The sequence below is a fragment of the Nomia melanderi genome, chromosome 13 (genome assembly GCF_051020985.1).
Source record: "Nomia melanderi isolate GNS246 chromosome 13, iyNomMela1, whole genome shotgun sequence".
NCBI lineage: Eukaryota > Metazoa > Arthropoda > Insecta > Hymenoptera > Halictidae > Nomia > Nomia melanderi.
The window spans coordinates 7,385,816-7,410,896 of NC_135011.1; the positions used below are offsets into that span (position 1 = coordinate 7,385,816).

The 25,081-nt window shown below is 42.0% G+C and overlaps 1 protein-coding gene across 3 annotated transcripts in view; it reads left to right on the plus strand.

Moving 5' to 3' along the window:
• The first annotated feature begins 536 nt into the window (after window positions 1–536).
• Wat (worker-enriched antennal transcript) overlaps window positions 537–25,081 on the plus strand; it is a 28,112-nt gene continuing 3,567 nt past the window's right edge. The window contains exons 1-3 of one of the 3 annotated variants that reach the window (XM_031969968.2): window positions 537–886; window positions 16,473–16,602; window positions 20,244–20,342. In XM_031969968.2, the coding sequence (XP_031825828.1) occupies window positions 878–886; window positions 16,473–16,602; window positions 20,244–20,342 (238 nt within the window). In that variant the 5' untranslated portion in view covers window positions 537–877. Of the gene's footprint in view, window positions 887–1,629; window positions 1,903–16,472; window positions 16,603–20,243; window positions 20,343–25,081 lie in introns of those variants that run through there. The other 2 variants (XM_031969966.2, XM_031969967.2) reach the window with 2 other exon arrangements.

The following is a 25,081-nucleotide window of genomic DNA, read 5'->3' on the forward strand; positions in this document are numbered from 1 at the left end:
AATATTCAATCGATACTAACCCTCTACAAATCTTAACTTCCCTAATCTTCCACCTAAAACGGATATTATTAATAACACCCTTTTACAGCTTTCCATCTACAATTGGTTCCACCCAAAAACTACCATCATATTACCAATACTACTCCCACTTTTCTACAATACTAATCCCTTCACACATTCCTTTACTGCTATCAAGCCCAAAAACCTCCTTCCAACACGTCTCTTCTTTAAACCTCCAAAATCTCCAATCCCGATAGGAAGTTTACCAGTCATCGCGAAGGTACAAAGTGTGCATGAAAGTAGCCTTGCGCATATCGATAGGATTTCCCCGAAGCGATCTCTAATAGCTGTCGATCTGTCGCGTGTTGTCCCTGCGAGGCGGGTACCTTTACACGCGTTACCTTGACCATCGTCAAGGGCCAGGTCTAGAGGAGCAACAGGCCCCACGGGGGCTGGTGGCGGGAGGTGGGTAAAAAGAGGCACGTCGCGTGGCCTCCAGCGGCGACATATAAGTCCCAGGAACAGCCCCCACCCGGCATCAAACGGTCCCTGTACGGCAACCGTAGCTCATACACCTACGATCCACCTTTTATCGGCTTCGTTCGCGTTCTGCCCGGCCAGTAGAGCCTGCACCTGACCGTCCTTCCGCGCAGTAGGAGGCGCAACCGTTTTACCTCCCTTCCCAGCTATCAGAACGTACCCTCGTCGAGAGAGGAAACCGCAGCTGCGACTCAAGCCACCACCTTCCACAGCGGAACCTCGTGGAATCACCAACGGTTGACGCAAAACGCGGCTGCAGTCGGTGCCCGGCTCGTGTCCGCTGCGCGGGGAAACGCTGCCGCTCGGCCACGTGAACGGATCTATAGAGGATCGCGACATGAGGATCGTAAGTACCGTTGGAAGCGAGTTTCTTTGCTACCTGTGAATTCGTGGCTGATACACCCTGCAGATAGAAAAGATCGATGGGGAATTTTTCGAGGATATCTTGAATCGATGAGTCTCTGTATTACTGTGATCTATTGACAGTTGGGTTTAGTTGGAAACGATGACTTGAAGTTTGTAAGGGATCACTTCTAGTGAGTTTGAGAGTTATTAATGATCTGCAGTGTGGTTCTTATTCATTCTGATGAACTGAGATTTCCTACGTGTTCGAGTTGAATGGTAGATCTTTGTGAGTAAACTTGAATTCCTATATTTGATTTAGGTTCGGTAGTTACCATTAATATTCAATTCTATTGTCACATCTCAGAAAGCTTTTGCATAGTGAAACAGAATCTCAGCGGAACTATCAATCCTCATTAAAACTGTTTTCCATGAAAACCAGATTAAAGCAAACGTGCCTCTTCGTCTCGTAAAAGTACCATTACTTTCTTCAACGTATAAATCTCCGAGTCCCATAAATTCGCGTATGACATAACAGTCGAATCGTAATATCACTGAATTGAGACGTTCGCATTTTATTATGCAAGAGGGCCACCGGGTCGCAGGCGAGGTTCCCGCGCGAGAAAACATCCGACTTGAAAGAGGTGACGCGGTGAGCTGAGAAAGGGAAGTTTTCCTCGGTCGATCTTCGTGCAGCGATTTAATTGGAGGGGGCGGGAAATCGGTGGGGGGAGACTTTCGCGGGACTAGATAGCTTCCAAGCGAACAGCAGTCTAACGCCGTTGGTTCCGTATCGCATATGATTTCGATCGGTGCACGCGACCGGTGATATTCTGTCTCGAGGCACATTTTCTCCGCTCATGGGACATGAGGTGTCCTGCTAGGGACCGTTGAAGAGGCTGGACACTGGACTGACAACCGAGACGACAGGATGAATCTGTTGCAAGTGAGGATGCATGTCTCTCATCGATGTATTTTATGGTCGTTAATCGAGTGACCAGGAATTGTGAATTATCTGACGTAAGCTATTCCTGTCTCCCTTAAAGCTGAGAAATACGATCAATCCTCTTCTTAGCGTTGGGCGTTATCTAAATTGCTTGATTCTTTTCTTCCTGATATTACGCGATATCTAATCGGAATCTTGTTCACTTCCCGCCCTCTTTATATTAAGCGTTATCTAAAGAGAATCTTCAACGCTTCTGTTCTCCTGTTCAGTTTTATATTAGGAGGATCTTTGTTCTTGATAGTGTTCTTCAGATATTACATCTAACATCAGCTGCGAAAGATTGGATAATCTATAAAGTTTCGTGTTACACTTTTATCTATATCTTCAAAAAACTGGAAGCAATTTCCGTTCGAAATACATTGTGACTTTATTTTCTCGAGTTGTACAAGGAGAACGTTATCTTTGGGTGGATGAGGAAACGGAGCTACCTTTCACGCTGCAGAAACTTTCTACGATTGTCAGCCGATTCTGAATGATCGGTACACTAATTGCCCCCCCGGTTCCGAAGCATTGACTTTAATTTCGTTCGGAGCGCAGCGCTCCGCGGCGATAAGATCACCTGTTAGAAAATCGAGAGCGGTGTATCGGTCTCGTTGTTCTTCGCGTAGAACCGTACTAAATGCAGGGCCCGTGGATTTCTGCAGCAACTTTCTACATTCTTGTTTCTAGAGCATCGTCTCGGTTCGCGAAAACACAACGCGATCAACGCCACCACGCTATCTGCCCACTCATCTATGTAATCCCGTAATTGAGATTCCGGAGTGACGACTCCAACAAAGCGTAATGGGAAACAATCGCGAACCTCGATCGCCCTGTCACGCAATGAAAATTCATTTTCTTCTATGATTTCATTAATTCTTTTATCTCGTACAATTTTACAATTGTAATTCCCATTTCACCAAGTTTGGCACCTACTTATCGCTGTTTACGCATTTTTGTTTTGTATGCTAATGCTGTGAATCGGGATCTTTTCTCGCCTCTGGCGATCTAATGATAGCACAAGAGTCTTTCGGAATAGAATCATGACGCATCATTTGTAATGTAAATAAAACAGGTTGTTAGCGGTGCTAGAAAACGCATAGCGGCGTATATAGGTCACAAATATTTTTTAATATTCCCGTACTCATAAACTCTGGCGGGAACATTGTTATTTCGCTGCTAATAGGGTTATTAATAATTCAAGGCCTTCCTTGTCCATAATGCTTCTTTATCCTCTTCATGACGGATTGATGATCACTTATTCATGATGAATTTATTAACATTTAGCCGTGATCGATAACTGGATCAACTGTTTCTTTCTCTGACCGCTAAAGTATAGTAAAAAGTGAGAAAATGTTGCACGTAATTATTTTTATTCTCCCATGGAGAAATATATTGAGAATATAATAGAAATTTTCAGATTTCATATCCTTGTGTTTGATTGAAAAAAAAAAGTTCATGGAGGATGACGAGAAGTTGAACGGACGCGCGAGTAAATCCGCAAACCCGTCGGGTTCATTCACAAGAGTGTAGCCGTCGGCGAGACTGGTCCACGTCCTTGCCCCGGGCTGTCGCAACCTTTGCCGCTGAACCGACGCGTCTGTCCGGTACAAGATTGCTCGGTCATTACGCAATAAATAACAAGTAGCGTCGTGTCTGGCCGGGAAGACGATTTCTGGTCGCCAGTTCAGGCGTACACTCGAAGAAACTTCCCCCGTGAGTCACCTGAATCCCTCTTTCCATCGAATATTCATTCAGCATAAAATTGGCCCGTTCATTAAACTACTGCACTCGAATAATAATAATTTGTTCCACTGATTAAAATGCAATGATAATAAAACTTTTACGAGGGCGGCGAAACGGTCTACTAATAACGTATTATTTAACGACAGTATCTTTATCACTTATATAATACAAATCACGAGGGTATATTCATTGAAATATCGATTAATTTTAGAAAGTCCAATAGTAAATCGGTTTGCTGAACAATGTTTCAAAAACTCATCCGTGTCTGTAAAATAATTGTGAAAGAAACCACACAGAATCGACCAATTTAACCTATCTAATAATCCCAGTGTTACAGTTGCTACTATAAAGTCGATTCACATGCATCGAGAATATTATTCCCACAAAGACAACGTCACAGATCATTGATTAAGTACGCGGGAAGGTTACATAACGTTTCCGAAACCGATTCGAGACGTCCCACTTCGCGCCAAAATTATCTTCCACGCCTTTAAAGGTCCAATCCAGCGGCTGACGTTCGTAACGATTACACCTGTCGTTCGGGGGATCCCGTAAACAACAAGTTTGTGCAACGATGCCGCGAACGGCTCGCTTTAATTCCTTTTGTCCGATGTTTTATCGTTGTTTGCGGAGTCGCGAGCGCTGGAAAAAATGGAAGGCGCCATTTTGCCGCGGCGTACAAGACGAAAAGCCAGCCAGCCTCTCTAATTCTGTTCACGCGATCACGGGATTCGATAGTGCGTTGCGAAATAGTATCGCGGGTATGTTAATATTCGCCCCGGCCCGGCCGAGGAAACGCTTAACGACACCATCACGTGTCCGGAGATTTTCCAAGGATTCGTCTCGGCCGGACCGACGTCGAACGACGCGGACTGGTTATGCAAAACCATATTACCGGGTCGCTGTTGCAATGTGATACACCGCGCAGATTGGAAGGCAATTCGGTGCGAGCACGTTGAATTTATTAGAGAGCCACCGGCCAAGCATTAACCACTTTTCCCGCGTCGATTCTGCGCGATACGTGTCGCTTTCCAATGGCGATTCGGTTAATCCTGCGGCCGTGCTCGGTCACACGCGAATTACAATTAATAAAGCCGGGATAACGGTGTAATTCGAAGCTTGAAACTAGAACTACCGAGCGTTTAATATGATTAATCAGTCGGCTCGCTTTGACAAGTATACTCGTTATGAAGGAATGGCAAGGATCTATGTTATGACGAGTATACTCGTTCAAATGACGGGTAACTTACTTTTCCGAGTCTTTTACGGGACATACTTTTTAAAAAGGACAAAACAGCTAACTGGTTAATAGGGGATTCTCATAAAAATTGTAATAATTCGTATTATTTTTAATTTATTCATATGTTCGTTATAGTAATCAAGGGGAGCTATTTATTTTTCAAATCATTTCGGATATTTAACAGTTTAAAGGTGTTAATAATTGTAAAGTAGGAAAACTGTCAGGTTTAACGGGTGTAGTGATTCTAGTGTTCAAACCCTTTAGACATTTACAAGATGATTGGTAATTTCAATTCTATTGTATTTTCCCGCCCTCGCGCCCGGTAAGATGGCGTAACACACTGGACATTCTTCTTGTGAGTGTTTCATTCTTTAATACTATAATATTAGCCGAGCTATCTGTTTTTTTACGTTTCGCGTCGGAAAATCTAATGAAAGATGCATTTTTCACTTACGAAAGTAAATTACGTTAAAGGTTAGGTTCCATTTTGTTTTCCAAAGCGAAACTTGGTCAAAAAATAATCCGACTAATACTAAACTGCCATTTTGTCGGGGCATTCCTAGAAGAATGTCCGAATATAATTTTGTTATACCCGCGATCGACGTTTTTCTAACGCCGCCAACGGATCGACAATTATTGGATAACTTCTGGCAATGCTGTAATGCGCGCAAAAAGCTTGGACACAGAAATTTGTCGAGCGTTGCGTGTTATTAAAGGCGACCAGGGCTATACAATGATTACCGGAGTTTCACGTGTTGTAGATATTTCCGACTCATTCCGGGGGATCTGGTGCGTGAAGAACACGCGAGATTCGTGTCCCCGTGTCTACGATCCTAAGCGTTCTTTCGGCAATACCTACAGCTCGGTTTTCGACGTGTTTTTCTGCAGCGAGGTGCAATAACCGCGTGCCTCGATTGCATCGGGGAACGGCGAACGCCGCTGGGGAAAAAAGTGGACCACATCTGGAACAGAAATTAAACAATACTATCGAGACGGATCGAAAGAAACGAGTCGAACGTTTTTCCGTCGCGAGGCTTTCACGCTTTAACGGCTCGATGGCCGAACGCGAACGTTTCGCGGCCGGTTCCGGCGTTCGTGAGAAGCGGAATCAGCCTGTCGTCCGTGAAACGATTCATCGATCCGCGCGAATCGCGGCCCACCACGGCTAGCCAGCGATCTCGATTACTCATACGACCGGAAGACCGATTGTATCGTCATTTTATCATACTTTTCCTTTTTTCCTCATCGGGAAACGGTAATCACGATCCTCTCCGATGTTAAATCACGTGGTTGCGTCATCGGGGGAGTTTCTCGATGGGGTGTGCGCGTTGTTCTTAGCGGTTTCTACTTTGTTTTCCCTTTCATCCTCGTTTATAGGAAAGTAGTGTCTTGTTTATCTTGAATCGCGTGGTATTTGAAAGGTTTCTATTCGGACTTGTAGGATTTTTGTTTCTAGAGCATTCGAAGAGTATCTGCATGATAATTTTGATAAAAGTCGAAGAAAATTGAAATTCTTGACTGGTAGAATTTCAAAGCATATTATGCAGTAGTGTAGTTAGGTTAATAAGGAAATGGATTGGAAATTAAGAGGGAAACTTGACGTTAATATATACACATTCCTCCAAATTGCTGCACACCGTTTTCAGCGCATTTGCAGTACAATTATTACATAACTATGACTCAATTTCTTCGATTTGGCACTAAAAAACTGTGCCACTCAATGCTCATTAAACTAGGAAACTAGTCAATCCATCGACAGTATTACTGCCATGTTCAACGTCGAATCGAGTCTCTCGACTTCACGCCCAATCTCTTACGAGACTACACACTTTGAACTTTCCGATTTACATTTTATTAAAATACTTTGGGTCCTGTTATTTTACGGACTGATGATCTGGATTGTCGCTGAAAAATCCATGGAATGTCCGTCTTTCAGCTCGCGGAATGGAAGGGACGAATCAACTTCGTGGCCACCGCGGGCGTTGGTCCACCTCCGTGGAGCTTTAACACTTCGCTGACCGATTGCAAGTTGACTCGTGTTTCCATGGTTCCGATCGTTCACAATTTAAACTGTGAGCTCAACTACAATAAACACAAGTATTTTGTCCTTAATAATTTATTGAAAAGATAGAAAAATTCTCGATATATTTTCTATATACATTTGCTCTGAAGTATAATTGATAACAGAAGAATAATATTTCATTTGAAATCATTACTGCAGCAATATTTATGCTTGTTTATTTCCGTTTAAAATCTTCACGTGTCTGACATATTATATGGAAAGGGGTGAATAGACTTTTAGGAAAAAGTCTTCGGAGAATTGTAATTAATTCTAAGGCTCAGTAGTAAGATTGAAGTTGAGCTCGTATTCGTTTCTGTTTAATGATTTTTGTTTAAAATCTTCACGTGTCTGACATAATATTTTATGGAACGGGATGAATAGACTTTTAGGAAGCTTACTGTGTTTATAGGGTATAAAAGTCTTCGGAGAACTGTAATTAATTCTAAGACTCAGTAGTAAAATTGAAGTTGAGCTCATATTCGTTTCCGGAAAAATATCCGGAAAGTGCTCGAGCAAACTCATTGGTCAGCAAGGTGCTGAAGGTAAAAGTGTCGGGTGAACGGTTTCCCGATTGGATCGTTCTCCAATCTTCTCCCTTTCGTTTTAAGTCCGAAGTAAACGGAGAAATGCTACTTTTCCCGGTGTCCTGCGGACCGTGACAGCACGTGCGATCGGAAGTATCCTTGCAGTTCCTCGCGAACGAGTTTACCCCTTTCACACGGTTGCACTATTACGGCTGACGTAATGGCGGCTCCTACACCCGACGGGGTTCTTTCTAATTACTCGAGGTTGATCTAGCAATTATCTTCCTTTGCCGGAAGTATCGGGCATTCGACGGGCATTCGTTCGACCGGCTTCGTTGCTAGATTATCCGGATCGCTCGCGTGGACGTAGATATTTATGGACTAATTAGCGGCAATTAGAAGAACATCCATTTCTTTGCATCAATTTCGGCGTTACTTAAGCTCTTATGCTAGCTCGTTTCGTGAAATTGATGTCAATTTTGAAACAGGGTTGTAAGAAGGGTATGAATTCGAGTATTGCGTGCGATGAAATGGTTACTTTTTATTGAGAATAGAGGCTGACACGTTCGGAATTGGAAGCAAGGATTCTGCAGCAGAAATTCAATGGTGTTCCACTTTCTAATTACGAAGACGTTCGTTTTCTAACACCTTTGGCCCTCTTCTCCGCGCAACAATTGGCTCGGAGCCAAGGTGGGTCTCGTGTCGATTGCAAGAACAGCGACAGACACGTGTTGCATCAAATCGCGATCGGGGATGCACACTTTCACTGCGGTACGGTTTTGTTGGAGTTGACCCTCCCTGGAATGAGAACGATCCGATTTTGTAATTTTTGCGGAACGGCTGATTGAGCAACGATCCTCGGGAGGTATCTAGATTCAGTTTTTCTAGGGATCATTCCATTAGAATATTCTTCTTTCCTTTTGAATTTATTAGTTTTGACGAAGGAGATAATTTACTCGTCTACTAGTTATTTGCACAATGAAGTTTAATTAGGATTATATAATATATTATTTATATCATTTCGGTTGAGTACGTGCCATTTCATCTTTTTTGCCTTCTACGTTCAGCATTGAATTCATATGATATTAATATTAATTAATTGATTAGTAATGATAATATTGATAATATTACCATATAATATTATAATATAATATTATAATAATATTACTAATGTAATACCTATAACACTATCACAAATATTATAATATAATAATATTATTAATATAATGAAAACAATAATAACATTACTATCAATTAACCAACAGTATTAATAGTATCACCGTCAATTTAATTCAATAATTATGACCCTGATACGCACAGTATGCAGCCAAACAACTTCATTAAAGGATATCTGTTCCCTGAAATTGCTTTCGGTAACAGATTAGCGCGAAAATCTACATCGAATCGCGGATAGCTAAACAAATAGCGCCAGCCGTATGCTCTGTTTCGCTGCATCTGCTCGAGAGTTTCGTTTAAGTGCCTCCAGCGTCGAACAATACCCGGTTCGAACCACGACACGACGCTACAATGGTCCTTTGTCTCTGTATACTCTCTTAATATCCTCGGAAATTGTTACGCGGGCATTATACAATTTTCCCCAGGGGAACATAACGAATTTACGCCTGGCTCTCTCGTTTCCCCCGGCGCAGCCTGCGAAATTCCGTGACGCCGATCCGGGTTTCACCTCGTTCCGGTGGCGTCGTTTCGCTCCTTCGGGCAGTGCATTCCCTCGAATTTTCTGAACGGCCATCGTCGATCGCTCGTTACGATAATCCTGCCGCGTGGATAGCGCCCTGTGGATTTCGTTCGCCAATCGCAAGAAATTGGTCGTGGCCGTTTTTGTTCCGCCACTTCGCGAACTAGGTTAGCATACCAGCAATCTGGTGATCTCGGTGAATTGGAATGGCAAAAAAGGATTTCCTATCTTTAATTCTGAAACGGCGACGCAATATTTCTGGGATTCCTTGTCGACGCTCCAAACTTAAAGATTTCACGAGACGATCTCATTTGAATATTTTTATGATCATTTAAAGATTAGATAAACATTTGTTGAATTTTAATATACTACTATGTTCAATGTTCGTGTTTGCATAAATATTTGATATTTAATGATGCATCAGGTTTGATAGTCGAAACATGATCCTTCCACGTGATGCTGTCGGCAAGAAAAATTCTAGTAATGCGCTTGAGTAATTAAGACTAGAATGGAAAGAATCACCAGGCTGGTATGTAGCATCGTTGCGGGATAACGAATTTCGATCGGACGCGTTGAGCAAGCTTGAGCGCAGCGCTGCAACGCGCCACGCGTGTAATATCTTCCCCGGTGTGGAAACCGTGTGGGCCCGTGTCGTAAATGCAGCTTGCAAAATCCGCGTCACATCGAAAAATCGTGGAAATCGGTTCGGCCGTGTTTTCTAATTAGTTCGAGGGATCGTAAGCTCGACGAACGAAAAAAAAGGAAAGAAAAGGTAAGAATTTTACGGCGAACGGTTTACGACCGCCCCCATACCACGAGGCTAAAAGTAAGAGCACAGATAATACTTTTTCGCCGGAACAATGTGGGCGCGTTGACAATGGTGCACCAAGTGCAAGTAACGTATGTGCATTCCAGCCTGCTCTAAGATACGGGCGCGAATGAGCCGTTTAACGTCCCCGTTCTATTGTCAGCGAAGAAGAATGAAGCTAGTCTACGCAGGATACCCGGGACCCGTGACAATGAACAAGAAAAAAATCGCCGGGCGAATGTATAAGATTAAAATAAAAAATAAAAAGGATAAACAGTTATTTCACTTTCGAAGTCTCCATAAAATTAACCGAGAAGCCGTAAAAAAGAGAAACTCCGACTAATTCAACAGCGGTTTAATGAGCCGATTTCGCGCGAGAATTTCCCGAGGCGATAGTAACACTGTGTTTCAAAAATTCTTTATTTGAACAGTCTTGAAAGGTAGGTCGAACTTTTCCGATGGAAGAGCTAAAAATTGCACAGAATGTTGTTCAATGAAATATTCACTCGAAAAATGGTAAATCTGTAATTGATGAGACCAACTTCTTCCTAATTCTACCGTTTACAAATTGTCCTCTGCATAATACAAATTTACATGAATCGTTGGAAAACATTCGTCAGACACATGTTCGGAAGTTGCGCAACGGTGTGTTTGCAGATGCAACCCGGCTACAACGACTAATATTAATGATGTGGTTTGAAGGGGAGACCGTTTCTCTTGGTGTTAAACGCGGAAGTACTTGACTCTCTCGGTGTGCACAGGCCGCATATTTTGTTGGTCGATCTAACGGATCGTGCATTATGCACTCGAGATGCATCGTGTATGCGCGGCGACGGTGAAACTCGAGAAACCGGGTACGACATTAAAGATCATTGTTTTGACGTGGAGACGGCCTTTCCCTCGCGCCGACGTCGTCGTTCTCCTCGATCGATGTTGCACGATGCAGTCAATGTCAAGTGTTCCGGTTCGGAGTTCAAGTTTCCGAAGAATCGGTTTTTAGCGTCGATAGTGAATTCGATCGTGAATCAGGAATCGCTCGGCTTTCCCTTCTTTTGAAACACTGTGTGAGGAAGTGTAACAGTTTTGTTAAGTAAAATGATTTATCGGCCATTCATCGGATTAGTTAGCGTTCGATTCGATGGGATTGTTGAGATATGTAAATATTTCATATTCAATTTCTATGTGACGCTCTGATAGCCATCATACTCACGTGATTGAATGCATAAATCATATTGGAGATCGATATCGGGGAAAGTAATCGTTACGTCGTGCTCCTGGATCCGCTCAGTTAGGCTCCGATGCGATATTCATCGTGACTAGAACGATATAGAAAGAAAAGCTGTTGCGTACTCGCAGGTACTTCCGATATCTAATGGCAGTGGGGAATGAGGAAAAATGCGCTGTGTGTTCGATAGTATAGATACGTTAAAAGTAAAATTGAAGAGTGAAATCGATGAAGGTATACTTTGGGTTACAGGAATTTGTTTATTAACATTTCAGTTTATTTTAAATAAAGTATTCAAGGATAGAAAGAGATAGTAACAGCTATGATTACACTAGAAACTATATAACAGTGACGTTGGTCACTTCAATACAGGTGGTTGAGGCATTGTTCTTCGATCATGCGTGTCAAACGACTACAATCCGCGTACTTCGTCAGGATGGGGATTACCGGGAGGGCAGCCCCACCCCGGTATTTCCTTTCTTGGTTATGTTTAATTTTCCTATTTTCCTGTGATAGTATCAAGAAACTATCTTATCTTATCCTAAATATTCGCGTTTTAGTATTCTAAAATTTAGAATTTGTTGTCTAACATCAATTATCCAAAAATAATCGATGATATCCAAGAAATTATTCTACATCATTTAGAATAATCAAAGAATTCCTTAGTGCTAGATCTGAAGAGAAAAAAAGAAAATAGGATGGGATTAAAATAATTCATTGATTGGTGGTTGAACGATTGACTGATTATCCAAAAAATTCTACATATGGAACATTCTATGATAAAATATTCAGAATCCGAATAGTATTCAACAGGTCTGGTTAATTCAAAAATAGTAATTCCGGTTTTTCAGTGTCAAATTCCTAGGATTTGTAAACGTTGAACTAAATCAAATCCAAGCCAAACATGAACCACATATTTCATGCATCGTCGTGTTTCATTCACAGAAAACTTTCGCTGGAAACCTGCGCTGTCTTGTCCAATCAATCTCCTAAATCTGAACACGGTTAATTTACCGACAAGAAGGTACATACATGTTACTCCATACAAATTTCTGCTCCTCCATCCGTTCTAGTATCTAATACCTGCAACGTTTCGAGTTACCGCTGCACCCCTGGCAAATATGCGACTGTCTACAATTATTTCGCAACGCAGCGAAGCATACATTATACATTATTCCCCTCCTTGAATCCTTTAGCTACACGCACGGTTTTCCTCGCGATGATCGGCGCGCGTTGGCTCAGATATCACGGCGGCGTGATCTGCCGTCACGCTGTACGCACATGTGTGCCGCGGTTTGTGGGCGACCTCGTGCCTTTGGTACCCACAATCGAACGAGCGCGTGACTCTCTTGTAGCCACCTTCAGCATAGTTTTCCTTCCACGTTTTAGACGGCGCTTCATTGAAATTCTACCCCTGGGAACCTTCACTGCACTTTCGTCTAATTGACACTCCATAATTAGCCGTCTCTTTAGGGAAAACTTCATTGACGTAGGCTCCCTTGAATATCCCTGGTCAATGCGTGGGAGAAGACTACCATGGCTGCGCCTCAGGAATACATGAATGAAAAATTACGTTCGATCGTCGTTGATGGATCGATCCGCGCACGTTTTCCCGCGGCAGGATCTACGATCCAGTACTTGCCTTCACCCTGCTGCCTCGACCTTGCTATCCTGTCTGCAAACCATTTTCTTACCTGCTCTTTCACAACGATTTCCAAGCTGTTTACGATTTTCGCGACTGACCGGAATTTCGAAAAGGCGGTGAAGGGTTTGGGCACCAAGAGAACGTGATTGATAGTTGGAATTTCGAATCGTGGCGGAGGTTTAACATATTTTTTCTCTTGACCGTACCTCAAGGAAATCGGCGATAGTATCGTTAGGAATGTTTCTTGCGCGTTTCTGCCTCAAGACACGGAAATTGCATGCTTACGGGTTTATTTGTCCTGGCAGCGGTCGGTAATTAAATCGGGTGCCAATCAACGAGGGAGCTCGGCACTCAGCATGAACGTATCATTACGCTGTCTCCCTTCCCGCTTTAATCAACATCATCCGCGGTTGCGACAAGTAAATTCACTATGCCGTAACGCGATTCGCGCAATAGGCGCGTGACCTATTTTAATTTGATATCAAACATGTTACGTCGGCAAAACTCTTTCGCGATCGTCGGCCCTCAATCACGGGACCGACATATTTTGTAACCGAAGATTCATTAAGTCTCGCTTACCGTACAATTTGTTGATTCGCGAGTCACGCCGATTTCAAGCGACGACTTAAACTGTCTACTTTGAACGATTGGTTACCGATTCGATTGCGCGTAGAAAATTGTAGCTTAGTCAGTGCTACATTGTATTTTCTCTCGTCCTAATTACTTTAATATCGACTTTGAACATATGGAACGGTAACCGAAAATTCTATTTCTGGATTCTACGGGGAAAAATAACATATTTTTAATACTTCATAAGGAATAGACTGTCTGAAGCAAAACACCGTATGAAAATTTTCCTTTCTGCATACCTTCTTCAGTGGCAGTCAACGGTGACTCAGGAAGATTAAGAATCCAGCTACCAGTTCGACTAAACATAGTCAGCGTGTGAACGCGCTTATAGAACCAGTAGTGCGTCCGGCGTTTAAAGATTTCCCATTATCAGTGATTATCGTGTCATTCATCATCAGTTTATCATTCCGGTTGCCAGCCGGTGGTGGGATAGCAATTAATCGCCTTGACATTGCGACAAGGGAAAGAAATTGTGCGGCGATGACGTAGCCGCGGCTCACCTTGCTTTCGATCGAGAAAAACCGATCGAAGAATGAAACGCGCGTGCAGCCGAGCCGGCTGCGATCGATGATCGGCATGATCTGAGCGCGGAATTATTCGTCGGACAACGGGGCTCGTTCCCAAGCGCGTACACGGCTTGTAACGTCGATGGAATCTGCGCCGAGGGATCGTTAAGTGGCATAACGATTTCATCAGGTTTTACGTAACGGAAAATGAGACGATGTCACGGGATTCGAATCATCCCTTCCAACCTTCAGCTTTTCTATAGCATAACTCTCGTCAGCATTACACATGAAAAAATACACTGTACATTCCCTCGTAAACGATCGTTTTACGTAATTACGCTGTTTAACAACACACTCGATCGAGGATTTCTCTAATACAAATAGCAGTTTAATAAAACTTTATATTCGATACGAGATCACAAAATATTTCAATAGAAAATATGTAATAGGCACCATTGTAAATTACCCCTTTACATAACCGTACTTTTTGAAAGTAACAATATTAGCCGTTGCTTTTACCTCTCGTCCAAATAAAATTTTGCGCAACGCCGAACGAAATTTACAGCTCGAAATCGGATTAAACCAGCACGGATTTACGAGGTGTTTGCGTAATTTTCGCGCACACACTGGCTGTTTAAGTTTCGCTTCTATTTTAAGATATTGCCAAAGATGCTACTGGCTGGGACGTTTTGTCGCTGTTTCGGGCGCAGGTGTCGTAACGTCGATACGAGGACCCTCCGTTGATGGAGCAATTAAAATTTGATTTCTCTTGTAACGGGGGGAAATTATTCCCGGTGAAATCTGCGGGGTTACTTCACAATCTGGAAACGATAGTAAATTACGCGACGAAACACTTTCACCGATAAATAGTCGCCGGTTATCAGCATCCCACGTACCTCGCCATCAATTACTATTTACGGCGGGCTCGCCGGTCGGGAATAATCAATTAACAATCGGAGCTGTTCCGATTTAATAGGGTTTTAAACTGGGTGTTCCTGCTCGGCTACCGACGCCCGCCATAATTCATCCCGGGTTAATTTATTAAGTAACGCTTTTACGAGTAGACCGCGTCCACGACGATGAACAGTGGCTTTCTGATCCGATAGAAACGTTAGAGGGAACTAACGGCCTCTAAATGAGCACTTCCATCGCTGATTTTATTCTCCCGACTATATTGGCTCATAAATTTTCATGCATTGTTAACCAACCAACGAACCGCTCGTAAAAATTGTCCTGCGAGTTGTTCCCGGCCGGTCTACGGGGTGTCGGAAGAGGAAGGAATCCGAGATCCGTGTCGAAAGAGATTTGTCATCCCTATTAAACGAGAATTATTCGTCATAATCGAGGACGTTGCACCTGAAAAATGTCTTCATAGAGAAAATTAACCACCTTGCACAGAGAACGAACATTTGAATTTTAGTTCCTTCCATTTTTGTACATAATATAAACTTTACAAACACTAACGTAATTATAGATTGATCATAATTCATTTTTCCGAGTATCTCCATGGTTTAAGAATGAAAATTATTTTGATATTGTATATAATATACTTGTGGATTGGAAATTTTCATATTTACAGGCCGAAGATTCAATTATATTCTTTACGACTCAATTAAAACGTTTCTGTTTGTTCTTGGAGAGAGTTCTTTGCCGTCTGTAGAAAAAGGGCAACTCGACTATCAATCATCGGGTCGAGGTAGCCGTTTCGCGGTTACGATCGTTCTCAGGCGCGGCTAACGAAGTGGCCGCAGTCATGTTAATCATTTTTCGCGGCCGCGGGAGCTGTAATTCGCGGCATTAATTACAGAAGCTTCCGGCGCGGAGAGATTCCGAGCCGTGCACCGCACCTGTGGAAACGGTCTCCGTGTTAAATTGTCCCCAGTGGGGGGGATTTAATTAAAACCACCCGCAACGAGTGATCCCATTAGGACCTAACGGTACGTCGAGTCTTTGTTCTCGATTTCGAACCGTTTTTGTATTCGTGGATTGAGAAAGAACGGTTCCGAGTGAAACTATCGCCAAAGATTCGTAATTAACTACTTTTCAATGGTACGTCTGACGTCCTTGACGTGTTAATCGAGTAGATAAAACCTGTGGAACGTGGTTTGATGCTAATTAATAGACGAGGTGTTTCATTCGACAGGTCCTTTTCACTGATTTATTTCTTGGTGATTATACAACAGCTTCTACTTCGAATCAATTCGTTTACAAACTGCTTTTATCGTCATAAAAAGAAGAAATATTCTAAATTCAAATCTTTCCAAATTCTACTGTCGTTAAAATTCAAAGGTTAATTGTAAGTTATTGTTTCATATCTTTTGTTATTACTATTACTAGAGTAATCGCAGGGATTACTAGATTAACAACAATGATCGTTGCTATTCGATAAATCTAAAAATTATTTTTCAAATGAATATCTGACGAAATAATTGCCTGAATTCTCCCAATTTAATATTATCGCTTTCAAAAATCTGCAACGTTATTTCAATTGAAATATCATCAATTTCTTCGTTTCTGTTTCAGACAATACTATTGGCGTTCGTCTTCGCCATCCTGGCAGTGACCTCCGCCCAGGACTACAGCCAGTTATTCGCAGGATTCGGCCCGTACCTCAGGCAATCCGCAGGGATGCGAGATCCCCGGTCGAACAGGGGTGCGTAAAACAAATATGGCGTCGATCACGCTGTCCCTCGGATAGTGCTGAGCCTCCGACAAACTCTCTCTCCCTCCTCGATTCGCTGTTCAATCGCGGTGATCTTCGATTTCCATCTGAAACCTGTCAGGAGCATTCACCGTCGCGTGAACGAACATCGTGCGGCGGTGTTGGACTCGCGGATTTACTGTTTAATTAAATTTTACCCACGTTCACGTTGGACAACGTTGGAAATTGTTCGAGTGAAACAATCACGAATGAATAATTAATCGTTACTCGGTTATTTGTTCTTCGAGTTATTCGTTATTCGTGTGGGGAACTTTTATTCATTATCTACAATTCGTCATTTCTTATTCGTATTTACAAATTCCATTGACAGCAAAGCAATGCCATTTATCTTCTTGTCCTATGATTTATTTGTTAGCTGTGACCGATGCAACTACTTTATCGTTAATAATTTATTAGAGAAAGGCACAATTTTTATGCTTATTTTATGTCTACGTTTAAGTCAAAGGTTAATGATTAATAATAGAAAACTAATATTTGATTTATGTTTAAAAAATATAGATAACACTTAGAGTTCTCGTATTCGATTCAAAAGTTTCGTTACGGGTCTGACACGATATTGTAAGTGAAGGAGTTAAGTTTTCTTTGTTATTGCATAGAGAATTAGATAAAAGTTTTTCCAAATAACGAATAAATTCAATTGATTTATTATCTGTGAGTTATGAGTATGTTCAATTACTCGATTTTCACAAAGAACAATCATGAATTTATTCGTCAGCCTTTATTCGTTATTTTGAACAGCTTTTACCCAACACCGCCGTTGGACCATGACGAAGCTTGAAATCAGACGATTATCGCGAGATCGCGAAAATTCAGCGCAGGAGTTACGGCGATCGAGGAAGCGAGAACACTAACGGTGTAATCGCGATACCTATTAAGTTCTGAACGCTGATACTTTTACCGGAACTCGGTTCGATACACTGGTTGCTTTTAGAAGGAAGTTAGCGGTCTCGGATGCAGGAAATTCTGGTCTACCGAGTTCAATTTATTATCACTGTTATACATGTAGCAGTGTTACATGGTAGCAAAGATTATTCTACCAGTTCAATGCTCATTTTCTCAGCTCGATATCTACTTGCAACTGATTGCATGAAAAACTAAAGCAAGAGAAAAGTTTCATTCGACAGCTGAAAAATCTGTGATAGTGGAAACGCAGTAAAAAACACATTTACTTTCTATCGACATACACATGCCTCGAATGTTATAACTTTGTACCATAGGTAAAATAAGTATCCCAAGCATATGTTCATAATTATTTTTAAAAAATTACAAGAGAAAGAAGGAAGTTATTCTCAACGAAATTCTACGTAATCACCTTACTGGCCAACAATTTGATCAAAAAGTTATTTCAGTAAACTTCCACGTGCATATTTCGTTTACATGTAACATGTTCGAATAATTAAAACGATTCAATATAATGAATACGACATGAAACGCTTTTATAAACGTCGATATCGAGTTCAGATAAAAATGAATGAATTGCAAACGTAATTTAATTCGGGAATAGCTCCAAATACGAGTTAACTGGTGACTGGTGAATAAGGTGTGATTATGGAAAGCATAAGAATTGAAAAATGTGTTGAAAGGAAGCTTTGGTCCTTCCATAGTTCCTTGCTCCCAAGACGAAGATTTCTCCCAGACGTTTCGGTAACGGAGACCAAAGGATTTCGTCGGTTGCCGTTTATCGTAAAGCCAATACAGTCGATGTGGCATTTACTACGGCACGTGTCGATGCACACGTAACCAGGATACGCGATCCTTGCGATCGTGTGGAACGCGGTGCGCGTACGTGCCGGAATGGGTGCCAAGTTCAAACTCGGCCACAATAAATATCGCCGGGAAAGCAATGCTAACAAAACGCTGAGTCGCACTGGAACTGGTCGATCCGATCACGGACTAGTATTAGGTAACGCGTGCGAATTTTTCCCGCGATCCTAATGATTCGTGTCACGCCTATGCAGCGTTCGATCTCGTAAACTCGTTCGTTCCACTCTTACGAGATGGATATTTATGGTTTCCTCGTTATAAGAGAGTACTGTTGGTTCCTGAAAATTCGAATCGTTCATAACGTAGAAACTTTGCAAATTTGCAAATGGTAAATATTAATTTTTGGACTGTGAATTTTATAAAATGGTCGTCGAAGAGTGGTACTGTGAATCTATTAGCTGTTCCACTAATCTTTAAAATCGACCAAGTCCCCGAAAACTAACGAATATCAACCATAATGGATGTCAATAATTAATTACAATGAATATTCCTCTTTCACTCACAGCTCTCAGAATAAATATAATTTCTCCACCAGAGGGTACACAAATCTAGAAGACCATATATTCAGTAACTTCATAAAATCCACGATTCGATCATGAAAGTTCAAAGTCTTCAGTAGCAATAAATTCTGTTTAATTTCCCTGGTTTCATGTTCGGAAGAAACGAAGTACCATCTGGAGACGGAGATCCCCTTGCTTCGCGGTGCAATAAATCACGCATCGATTTTCGATCGTGATCGAGCAGACTGTTGATATTTGCTAGCGACATCCGAAAAGAAACGAAACTTCGTGGGGGTCCCGGATATCGATCATGTTAGTCGATCAACGACCGTGAAGGCCGCGAGCACGATCCTTGCGCAAACGAATTCGCGAATCGGGAACAATTCGCGTGCTGCAGATAAAGATCGAAGAAACTTGGCTGATCTAGAGATCGCGATCGGCCCAGGTGTTCCTTTATCCTCATTGGGGCAAGGAACAGTGGCTCGAACTGTTGGTGGTCGTGATTACCCTTTTACAGCTCGTTAGACCGCGTTGCTTATGATTTTTCACGTAACCCCGACTCCCGTGGGAATAGCGGGGAATATGTTTCTGATTAAAATTCCGGCGTAGATCGAAATCGCGCCGATCCGAATGGTAACTGGGCATCGTGGTCTGCGCTTAATGGAGTGGCTGATAGATGACGTTTAACGTTTCGCGATGACTGATGTGTCTTGAACCGTTCCGTTGCATTCAGCGGTGCCATTAATCTTACCGTTGGAACGAGGAACCTGTTAATTGAGAAATATTTCAGCGAAATGCACGAAAGATGCTTTATTTTCGTCGAAAGTGGTGTCGAAAGTTTTGCTGCAATAGTTTCAGCATACCCTCCATGATGCGACGAAATGGGAAAATGGTTAATTGAACAATTGTTTCTTTTTTGAGTTCACTATTGAAATAATATGAACGATCATAGAAAGTTTTGGAAGGAAGAAGCATAAGATATGAAATGGTTTAGGATCTTTTTCGTAATAAATAAATTAGACTCTTCTTATCCTTTCTATTTGGATTGGGAAGACATCTGTGGATAACAAGAATTTATTGAGCTATATACTTCAGCTAGGAAATTCAGGAATGAAGTTTATGAAAGATACGGAACTGCTTACATTTATAAGATTTATAAAAGATATAAATTTATGAAATTGTTAGTGCATATAAATTTATAAAATTCTTAACGTATATAAATTTATAAAATTTATGAAAGATATAAGTGTGTGAAACTATATCAAAATATAAATGTATAAAATTGTTTAAAACCGGTCATGTTTACAGGTCCAGTGCTGTTCCCGCCAGGCCCACCTCCGAACAACGCTGACTCGAGCGGAGTGATCGTGGGCGCGAGCGGATTCGGATTCGTGCCACCCAACCAAGGTAAATAGGCGATCTCGGATACCGAGCCAAGTGGGATGCGAAACGCTGTTGTTTCCATAAACGCGCGGAGAACGAACGGAAAAGGGCGGGAGATGAGCGAAAGGGTGCAGCGGAAGGCGCAGGTGTCTGCCAAACCACCAAAGACTCACCAAGGCGAGGAGTAACATTTTCGGGGGTTCAAGATGAGGGTGAAACTAATCCCAGAGCACTGTCACTCGATCGTGCGATCACTCTCGTCACTCCTGTGCACCTAACTTGTGAATAAAACGCTATTTATTTGTTGTCACTCGCGTCAGATCACCTGGACTGATCCACGTCCCTTCATGTTCCTCGTTGCACATCACTGGACCTAGGATTTTTATGCATTTCCAAATTTTTATGAGTTTTCTCGTTAATAAGAAGATAATGTACAAATTTATAAAGAAGCTCGAAGAATAGTCGTTTCAAATTTCACGAAAATTCTCAATTTTATTCTCGTTCCATAAGTGCATAAAATCTGCAGTCTACACGCATCGATCTAGATTTCGTTCGTTCAAATCGATCAGATGAATAATCACGGTGTCTTCGATACAATAACCAAAGATTTATCTAACAAGCGTCATTTCAAAACCGTAGGAATCACATTTATTCATTTCCTAATTGATGTAATTAATCAAGCGTTTGGGTGACAGAATTCGCAGGCAAATGAACATTCATCGAATGAATCCTTTCGCAATAATTCGAAATATGATTAACATAATTATCCACGATGAATGAGTCAACAGATCCCAATGAGGATCTCGAAGGATATTTATATTCATCAGAATTCGACGAACGAAATCTTTCATTGGAATCTTTCAAGATTCATCGATCCTCTTCAATACTCTCGAGCGATCGAACGATCCCCGACGGATCCAGGATCCGAGCGGAGGCCGCGATCGGTCCTTGGATCGTTTCCGCGAACGTCGGAGCCGTCTCGCTCGTGATCGTGAACCCGTCGAGGACGCATCCTCTTCCTCTTTCGCCGGCAACGAATACCACTGCCTTCGTTGTAACACGGAAGATCGTGGTATGCAAATGGAGGATTCATCCTTCGTGTCGCCTGAACGTCCTTCCGCGCGAGTTCCCAGACCCGCGAGCCGTGAACGCGGACGTTTAACGCTAACTTATCACTAAACTGCAGGCGTTCATGCAAATGTGGAGGTTTCAGGATCGATCTACTAAAAATCGAACAGATATTTGATAATTTCATTTCTTTATCGAAGATTTGATCAAGTAACCAATAATTACATTCGATTATCGAAGAGCCAACAGAAATTCGGTAACTTGATTTAATTATCGAAGATTTGAACAGAGGTTTGGTAATTTCATTTGTTTATCGAAGGCTCGATTGAATATTCAATAATTTCATTTGATTATCGAAGATCCAACAGAAATTCGGTAAGCTAATTTAATTATCGAAGATTCGAACAGAGGTTTGGTAATTGCATTTGATTATCAAAGATTCAACAGAAATTCGGTAACTTAATTTAATTAACCATGATTTCAACAGAGATTTGGTAATTACATTCGTCTATCGAAGATTCAAATGAATATTCCAAAATTTCATTCGTCTCCCGAAGGTCCGAACAGAAATTCGATAAATCAATTTATTAATTGAACGTTCTGTCTTCGATAAGAGTCTAAACTTTACTGATAGCCAAACCTGTTAATTTATGCCGCTACACATTAACCCTCCACTAACTCACATTTGCATAAACACGCGCTGTTTACTTGTCAAATAGTCACGCACTAATTCATGTACATACTTGTGCTAATCCGCGGTAATCCGTTAAAAATAAGTCGCTGTACAAACCGTCGCTGTGTTACCTTGTAAATAAGACCTCGCAGGTGAGACATTTCCTGCAGTAATATTCAAACGTTAAAATGATGTGACTAAAATATTCTCGAATAATAAAGCTCCCAATACAAACAATCCCGAAAATACACACGATAATCCCTAGAAATGAACAACCAAAGGCTTAGAAATCCTGGTTCCAGCACTTCTCGTTGTACAGGCACAGTTCGTGTAACCTTTCCATCGATATCTCGTCGAGATAGTCAATGTCATGATCGAAAAATTCCAATAAACCAGCTTCTACACCTCGTCCAGCGTTATCAAACCGTAATGAACGTTTTACACGGTAATTAGCCGAGAGACGAATCAGAGAAAAGTGAAAGATACAGAGTGGGGAGAGCGGAAGACAGCGGAATACCGGTTTCCCAGAGGAAGAGACAGCCTTGGGATTCACTTGGCCGGTAGAAACCGCTTTGTGACGGGTCAGTGAAAGTGTTTTCGTCGGCCTCGTGACTTAAACTCGTTTGCGCGTAACCTTACGCGAGCTGGCTCGCATGGCGTAACAGGTGTTACGAGGTTAGCCGGGTCGTTAACAAGGTCCTCGGTTTCGGCGGACCGAAGATGGACGCGCGAGATCAACGTTCCATGATTCTCTGTCACGGTCAAGTTCGATTTTCTGTGATTTCAGGCCTAACCCCCTTTCCCTGTTCCCGCGCACTTTGAAATAGATTTCCATTCAATCTTTAAATAGTTATTTTCTGTAACAACGAATAACAAAGTAGATAATTGAATATATTGGTTACAGAGATCGCAGTATTCATGATTAACTTGTGTGTTAGTAGTTAGTTACCTAAGTATCAATTTTTCTGTTCTTCTTAATAAACAGTTTGGTAGATTCTCATGAAAGTTTGATAAAATCGCTTAAGCGTTTGAGTGCCAAGCGACGCGTTCGCGATTGTTCGTTACACTGTCTACAAGTGTTAACCTGTCAGTTCGTAGAGTCACATTAAATTTATTTATTTGCTTCCTTTCTAATTGATTATTCTTGCTATTACCTATTTAGAAGTGGAAAAACAGAACGATCGCGTTATTTATGATTTTTTTATGTAAAAATAGGAAAGTGTAATTCAGTTGCTGAACTGCAACGAAAGCAGCGAGATCGCGTTGTTTGGCACTCTTCGAGCGGGTTTTCGCAAAGATCCGTGGCACTCGAACGTTGCTATTTATCTGTACATTTGAAAATTTCAAATCGATTAGTGTTTTAAAAATAAACAAATCTAGATAAAAATATCGCATAAAGTTCGAACAGTAACGCATAAAGTTTCGATGCAGAAACTGAATTACACTTTTCTATTTTTATCCAAAACAATTCCAAAGCGTGCGAAAGTTTCGCTTCTTCATTTCCAAGCTGGCAATAACAGAAACGAAAATGAATAATTAGAAGTAAAACAAATAAACAAACATAATTCGATTCCATGAACCGATAAGCTAGCACTATCAAGCAACGCCACGAAGAAGCACGATCGCGCCGCTTACCACTCAAACGGTTAAAAACCAGTAATCATTTACTTCAAACGAAATTTCATTGCATTCAAGTTCAACTCACAACGACAAAGCATACACAAAACACACCTTTGGATACATAAACCGTAACACACCCGAAGAAACCGAAGAAATTCCGTGCACCGAGCAATTACACAAGAATCCGATCAGCCGCGAGCAACGTAGAATTACTTTCCAAGCTAATTACCGGGAATATGGGTAATGATAGCATCGAATAATAAAAGACAATAGCGTGCGTACTATTTCCCCCGCGCGTTACGTGTCTTTACCGGTAATAGTTCATAAAAGCGAATTCGATTTGCATTCTTTTTCCATCAGAAGCTAGCCCGCCGGTCGTATAAAGGCGGTTTTACGAGTGGCCTAATGAACGGCCGTCCGCGGAGTCCCCGGCAATTCGAGGATTTATAATCGCGGTGCGCGGCGGCGCATGATTGCGCGTCATTAGGCTTCCCGTCGCTCCCTTTATCGCGTGGCGCCTGTTAACGAATCGCCCGGTGCGGCGACGTGCGTTCTCGCCGGTCCGCGTGAAAGGGCCCGCGATATAATTTCGCATAAACGTAACGGACGGTTGTTTAATCCGCCATGAATTTTTAAGAGCACCGCGCCGCTCGCGTAATTATCGCCCGGCGAGTGTACACGACGGATTATCCGATAAAGGAACGGTCTCGAACGAGTGGCGGCCGCTCGCTCGCTCGCCCGTTGAATCATTACGAGTACCGTGATTTCGTGTAATAACAGTGAATTGAATTACGGAATCGGATACCTGCAACAAATCGCTCGTCCCGTTTCTTCCATACTGTTCCGAACAGCCAGGCGTGTGTACATATATATTCTATTAATACGGGTTCCTCGAACCAGCGACTCTTACGACCGAGTCCTGTAATCATATTGAATTATACGGGCAGTTCCGTGTAATTTGCGTGTTCCAGTTGCATTGAGTATGGATACGCGACTCGTTACGATTCTCGCCGCGGCGAAAGTGCCCGTGCGAGATCGTTCGGCGTGCTCCACGGTTTCTACATGTAATTAATGGTACGACAGATGGGTCGTTATGCAAATTGATTGATTCAGATAACACACGTGTCTACATTTATAGGCGGATTTTTTGTGATTTTATTTGGCTTGTTCTCCTTTGGAGGTTGTTCGGTGGATTCAGTTGTGTTCATTGAGGAGGTTAATGGATTTTATACAGGTGCGAATTAGATATGTGCGTGGAGAAATTTATTAATGGATGTTTGGACATCCCGCGCGTGGGCAATTATGAAATTTGAATCTATTAGAAAGTTGGTTGTAAAGGGGAACCATGTGAAGACAATAGGAGAGCATTGATTATGATTATTGATTCTCAGTTCTGAGGAGA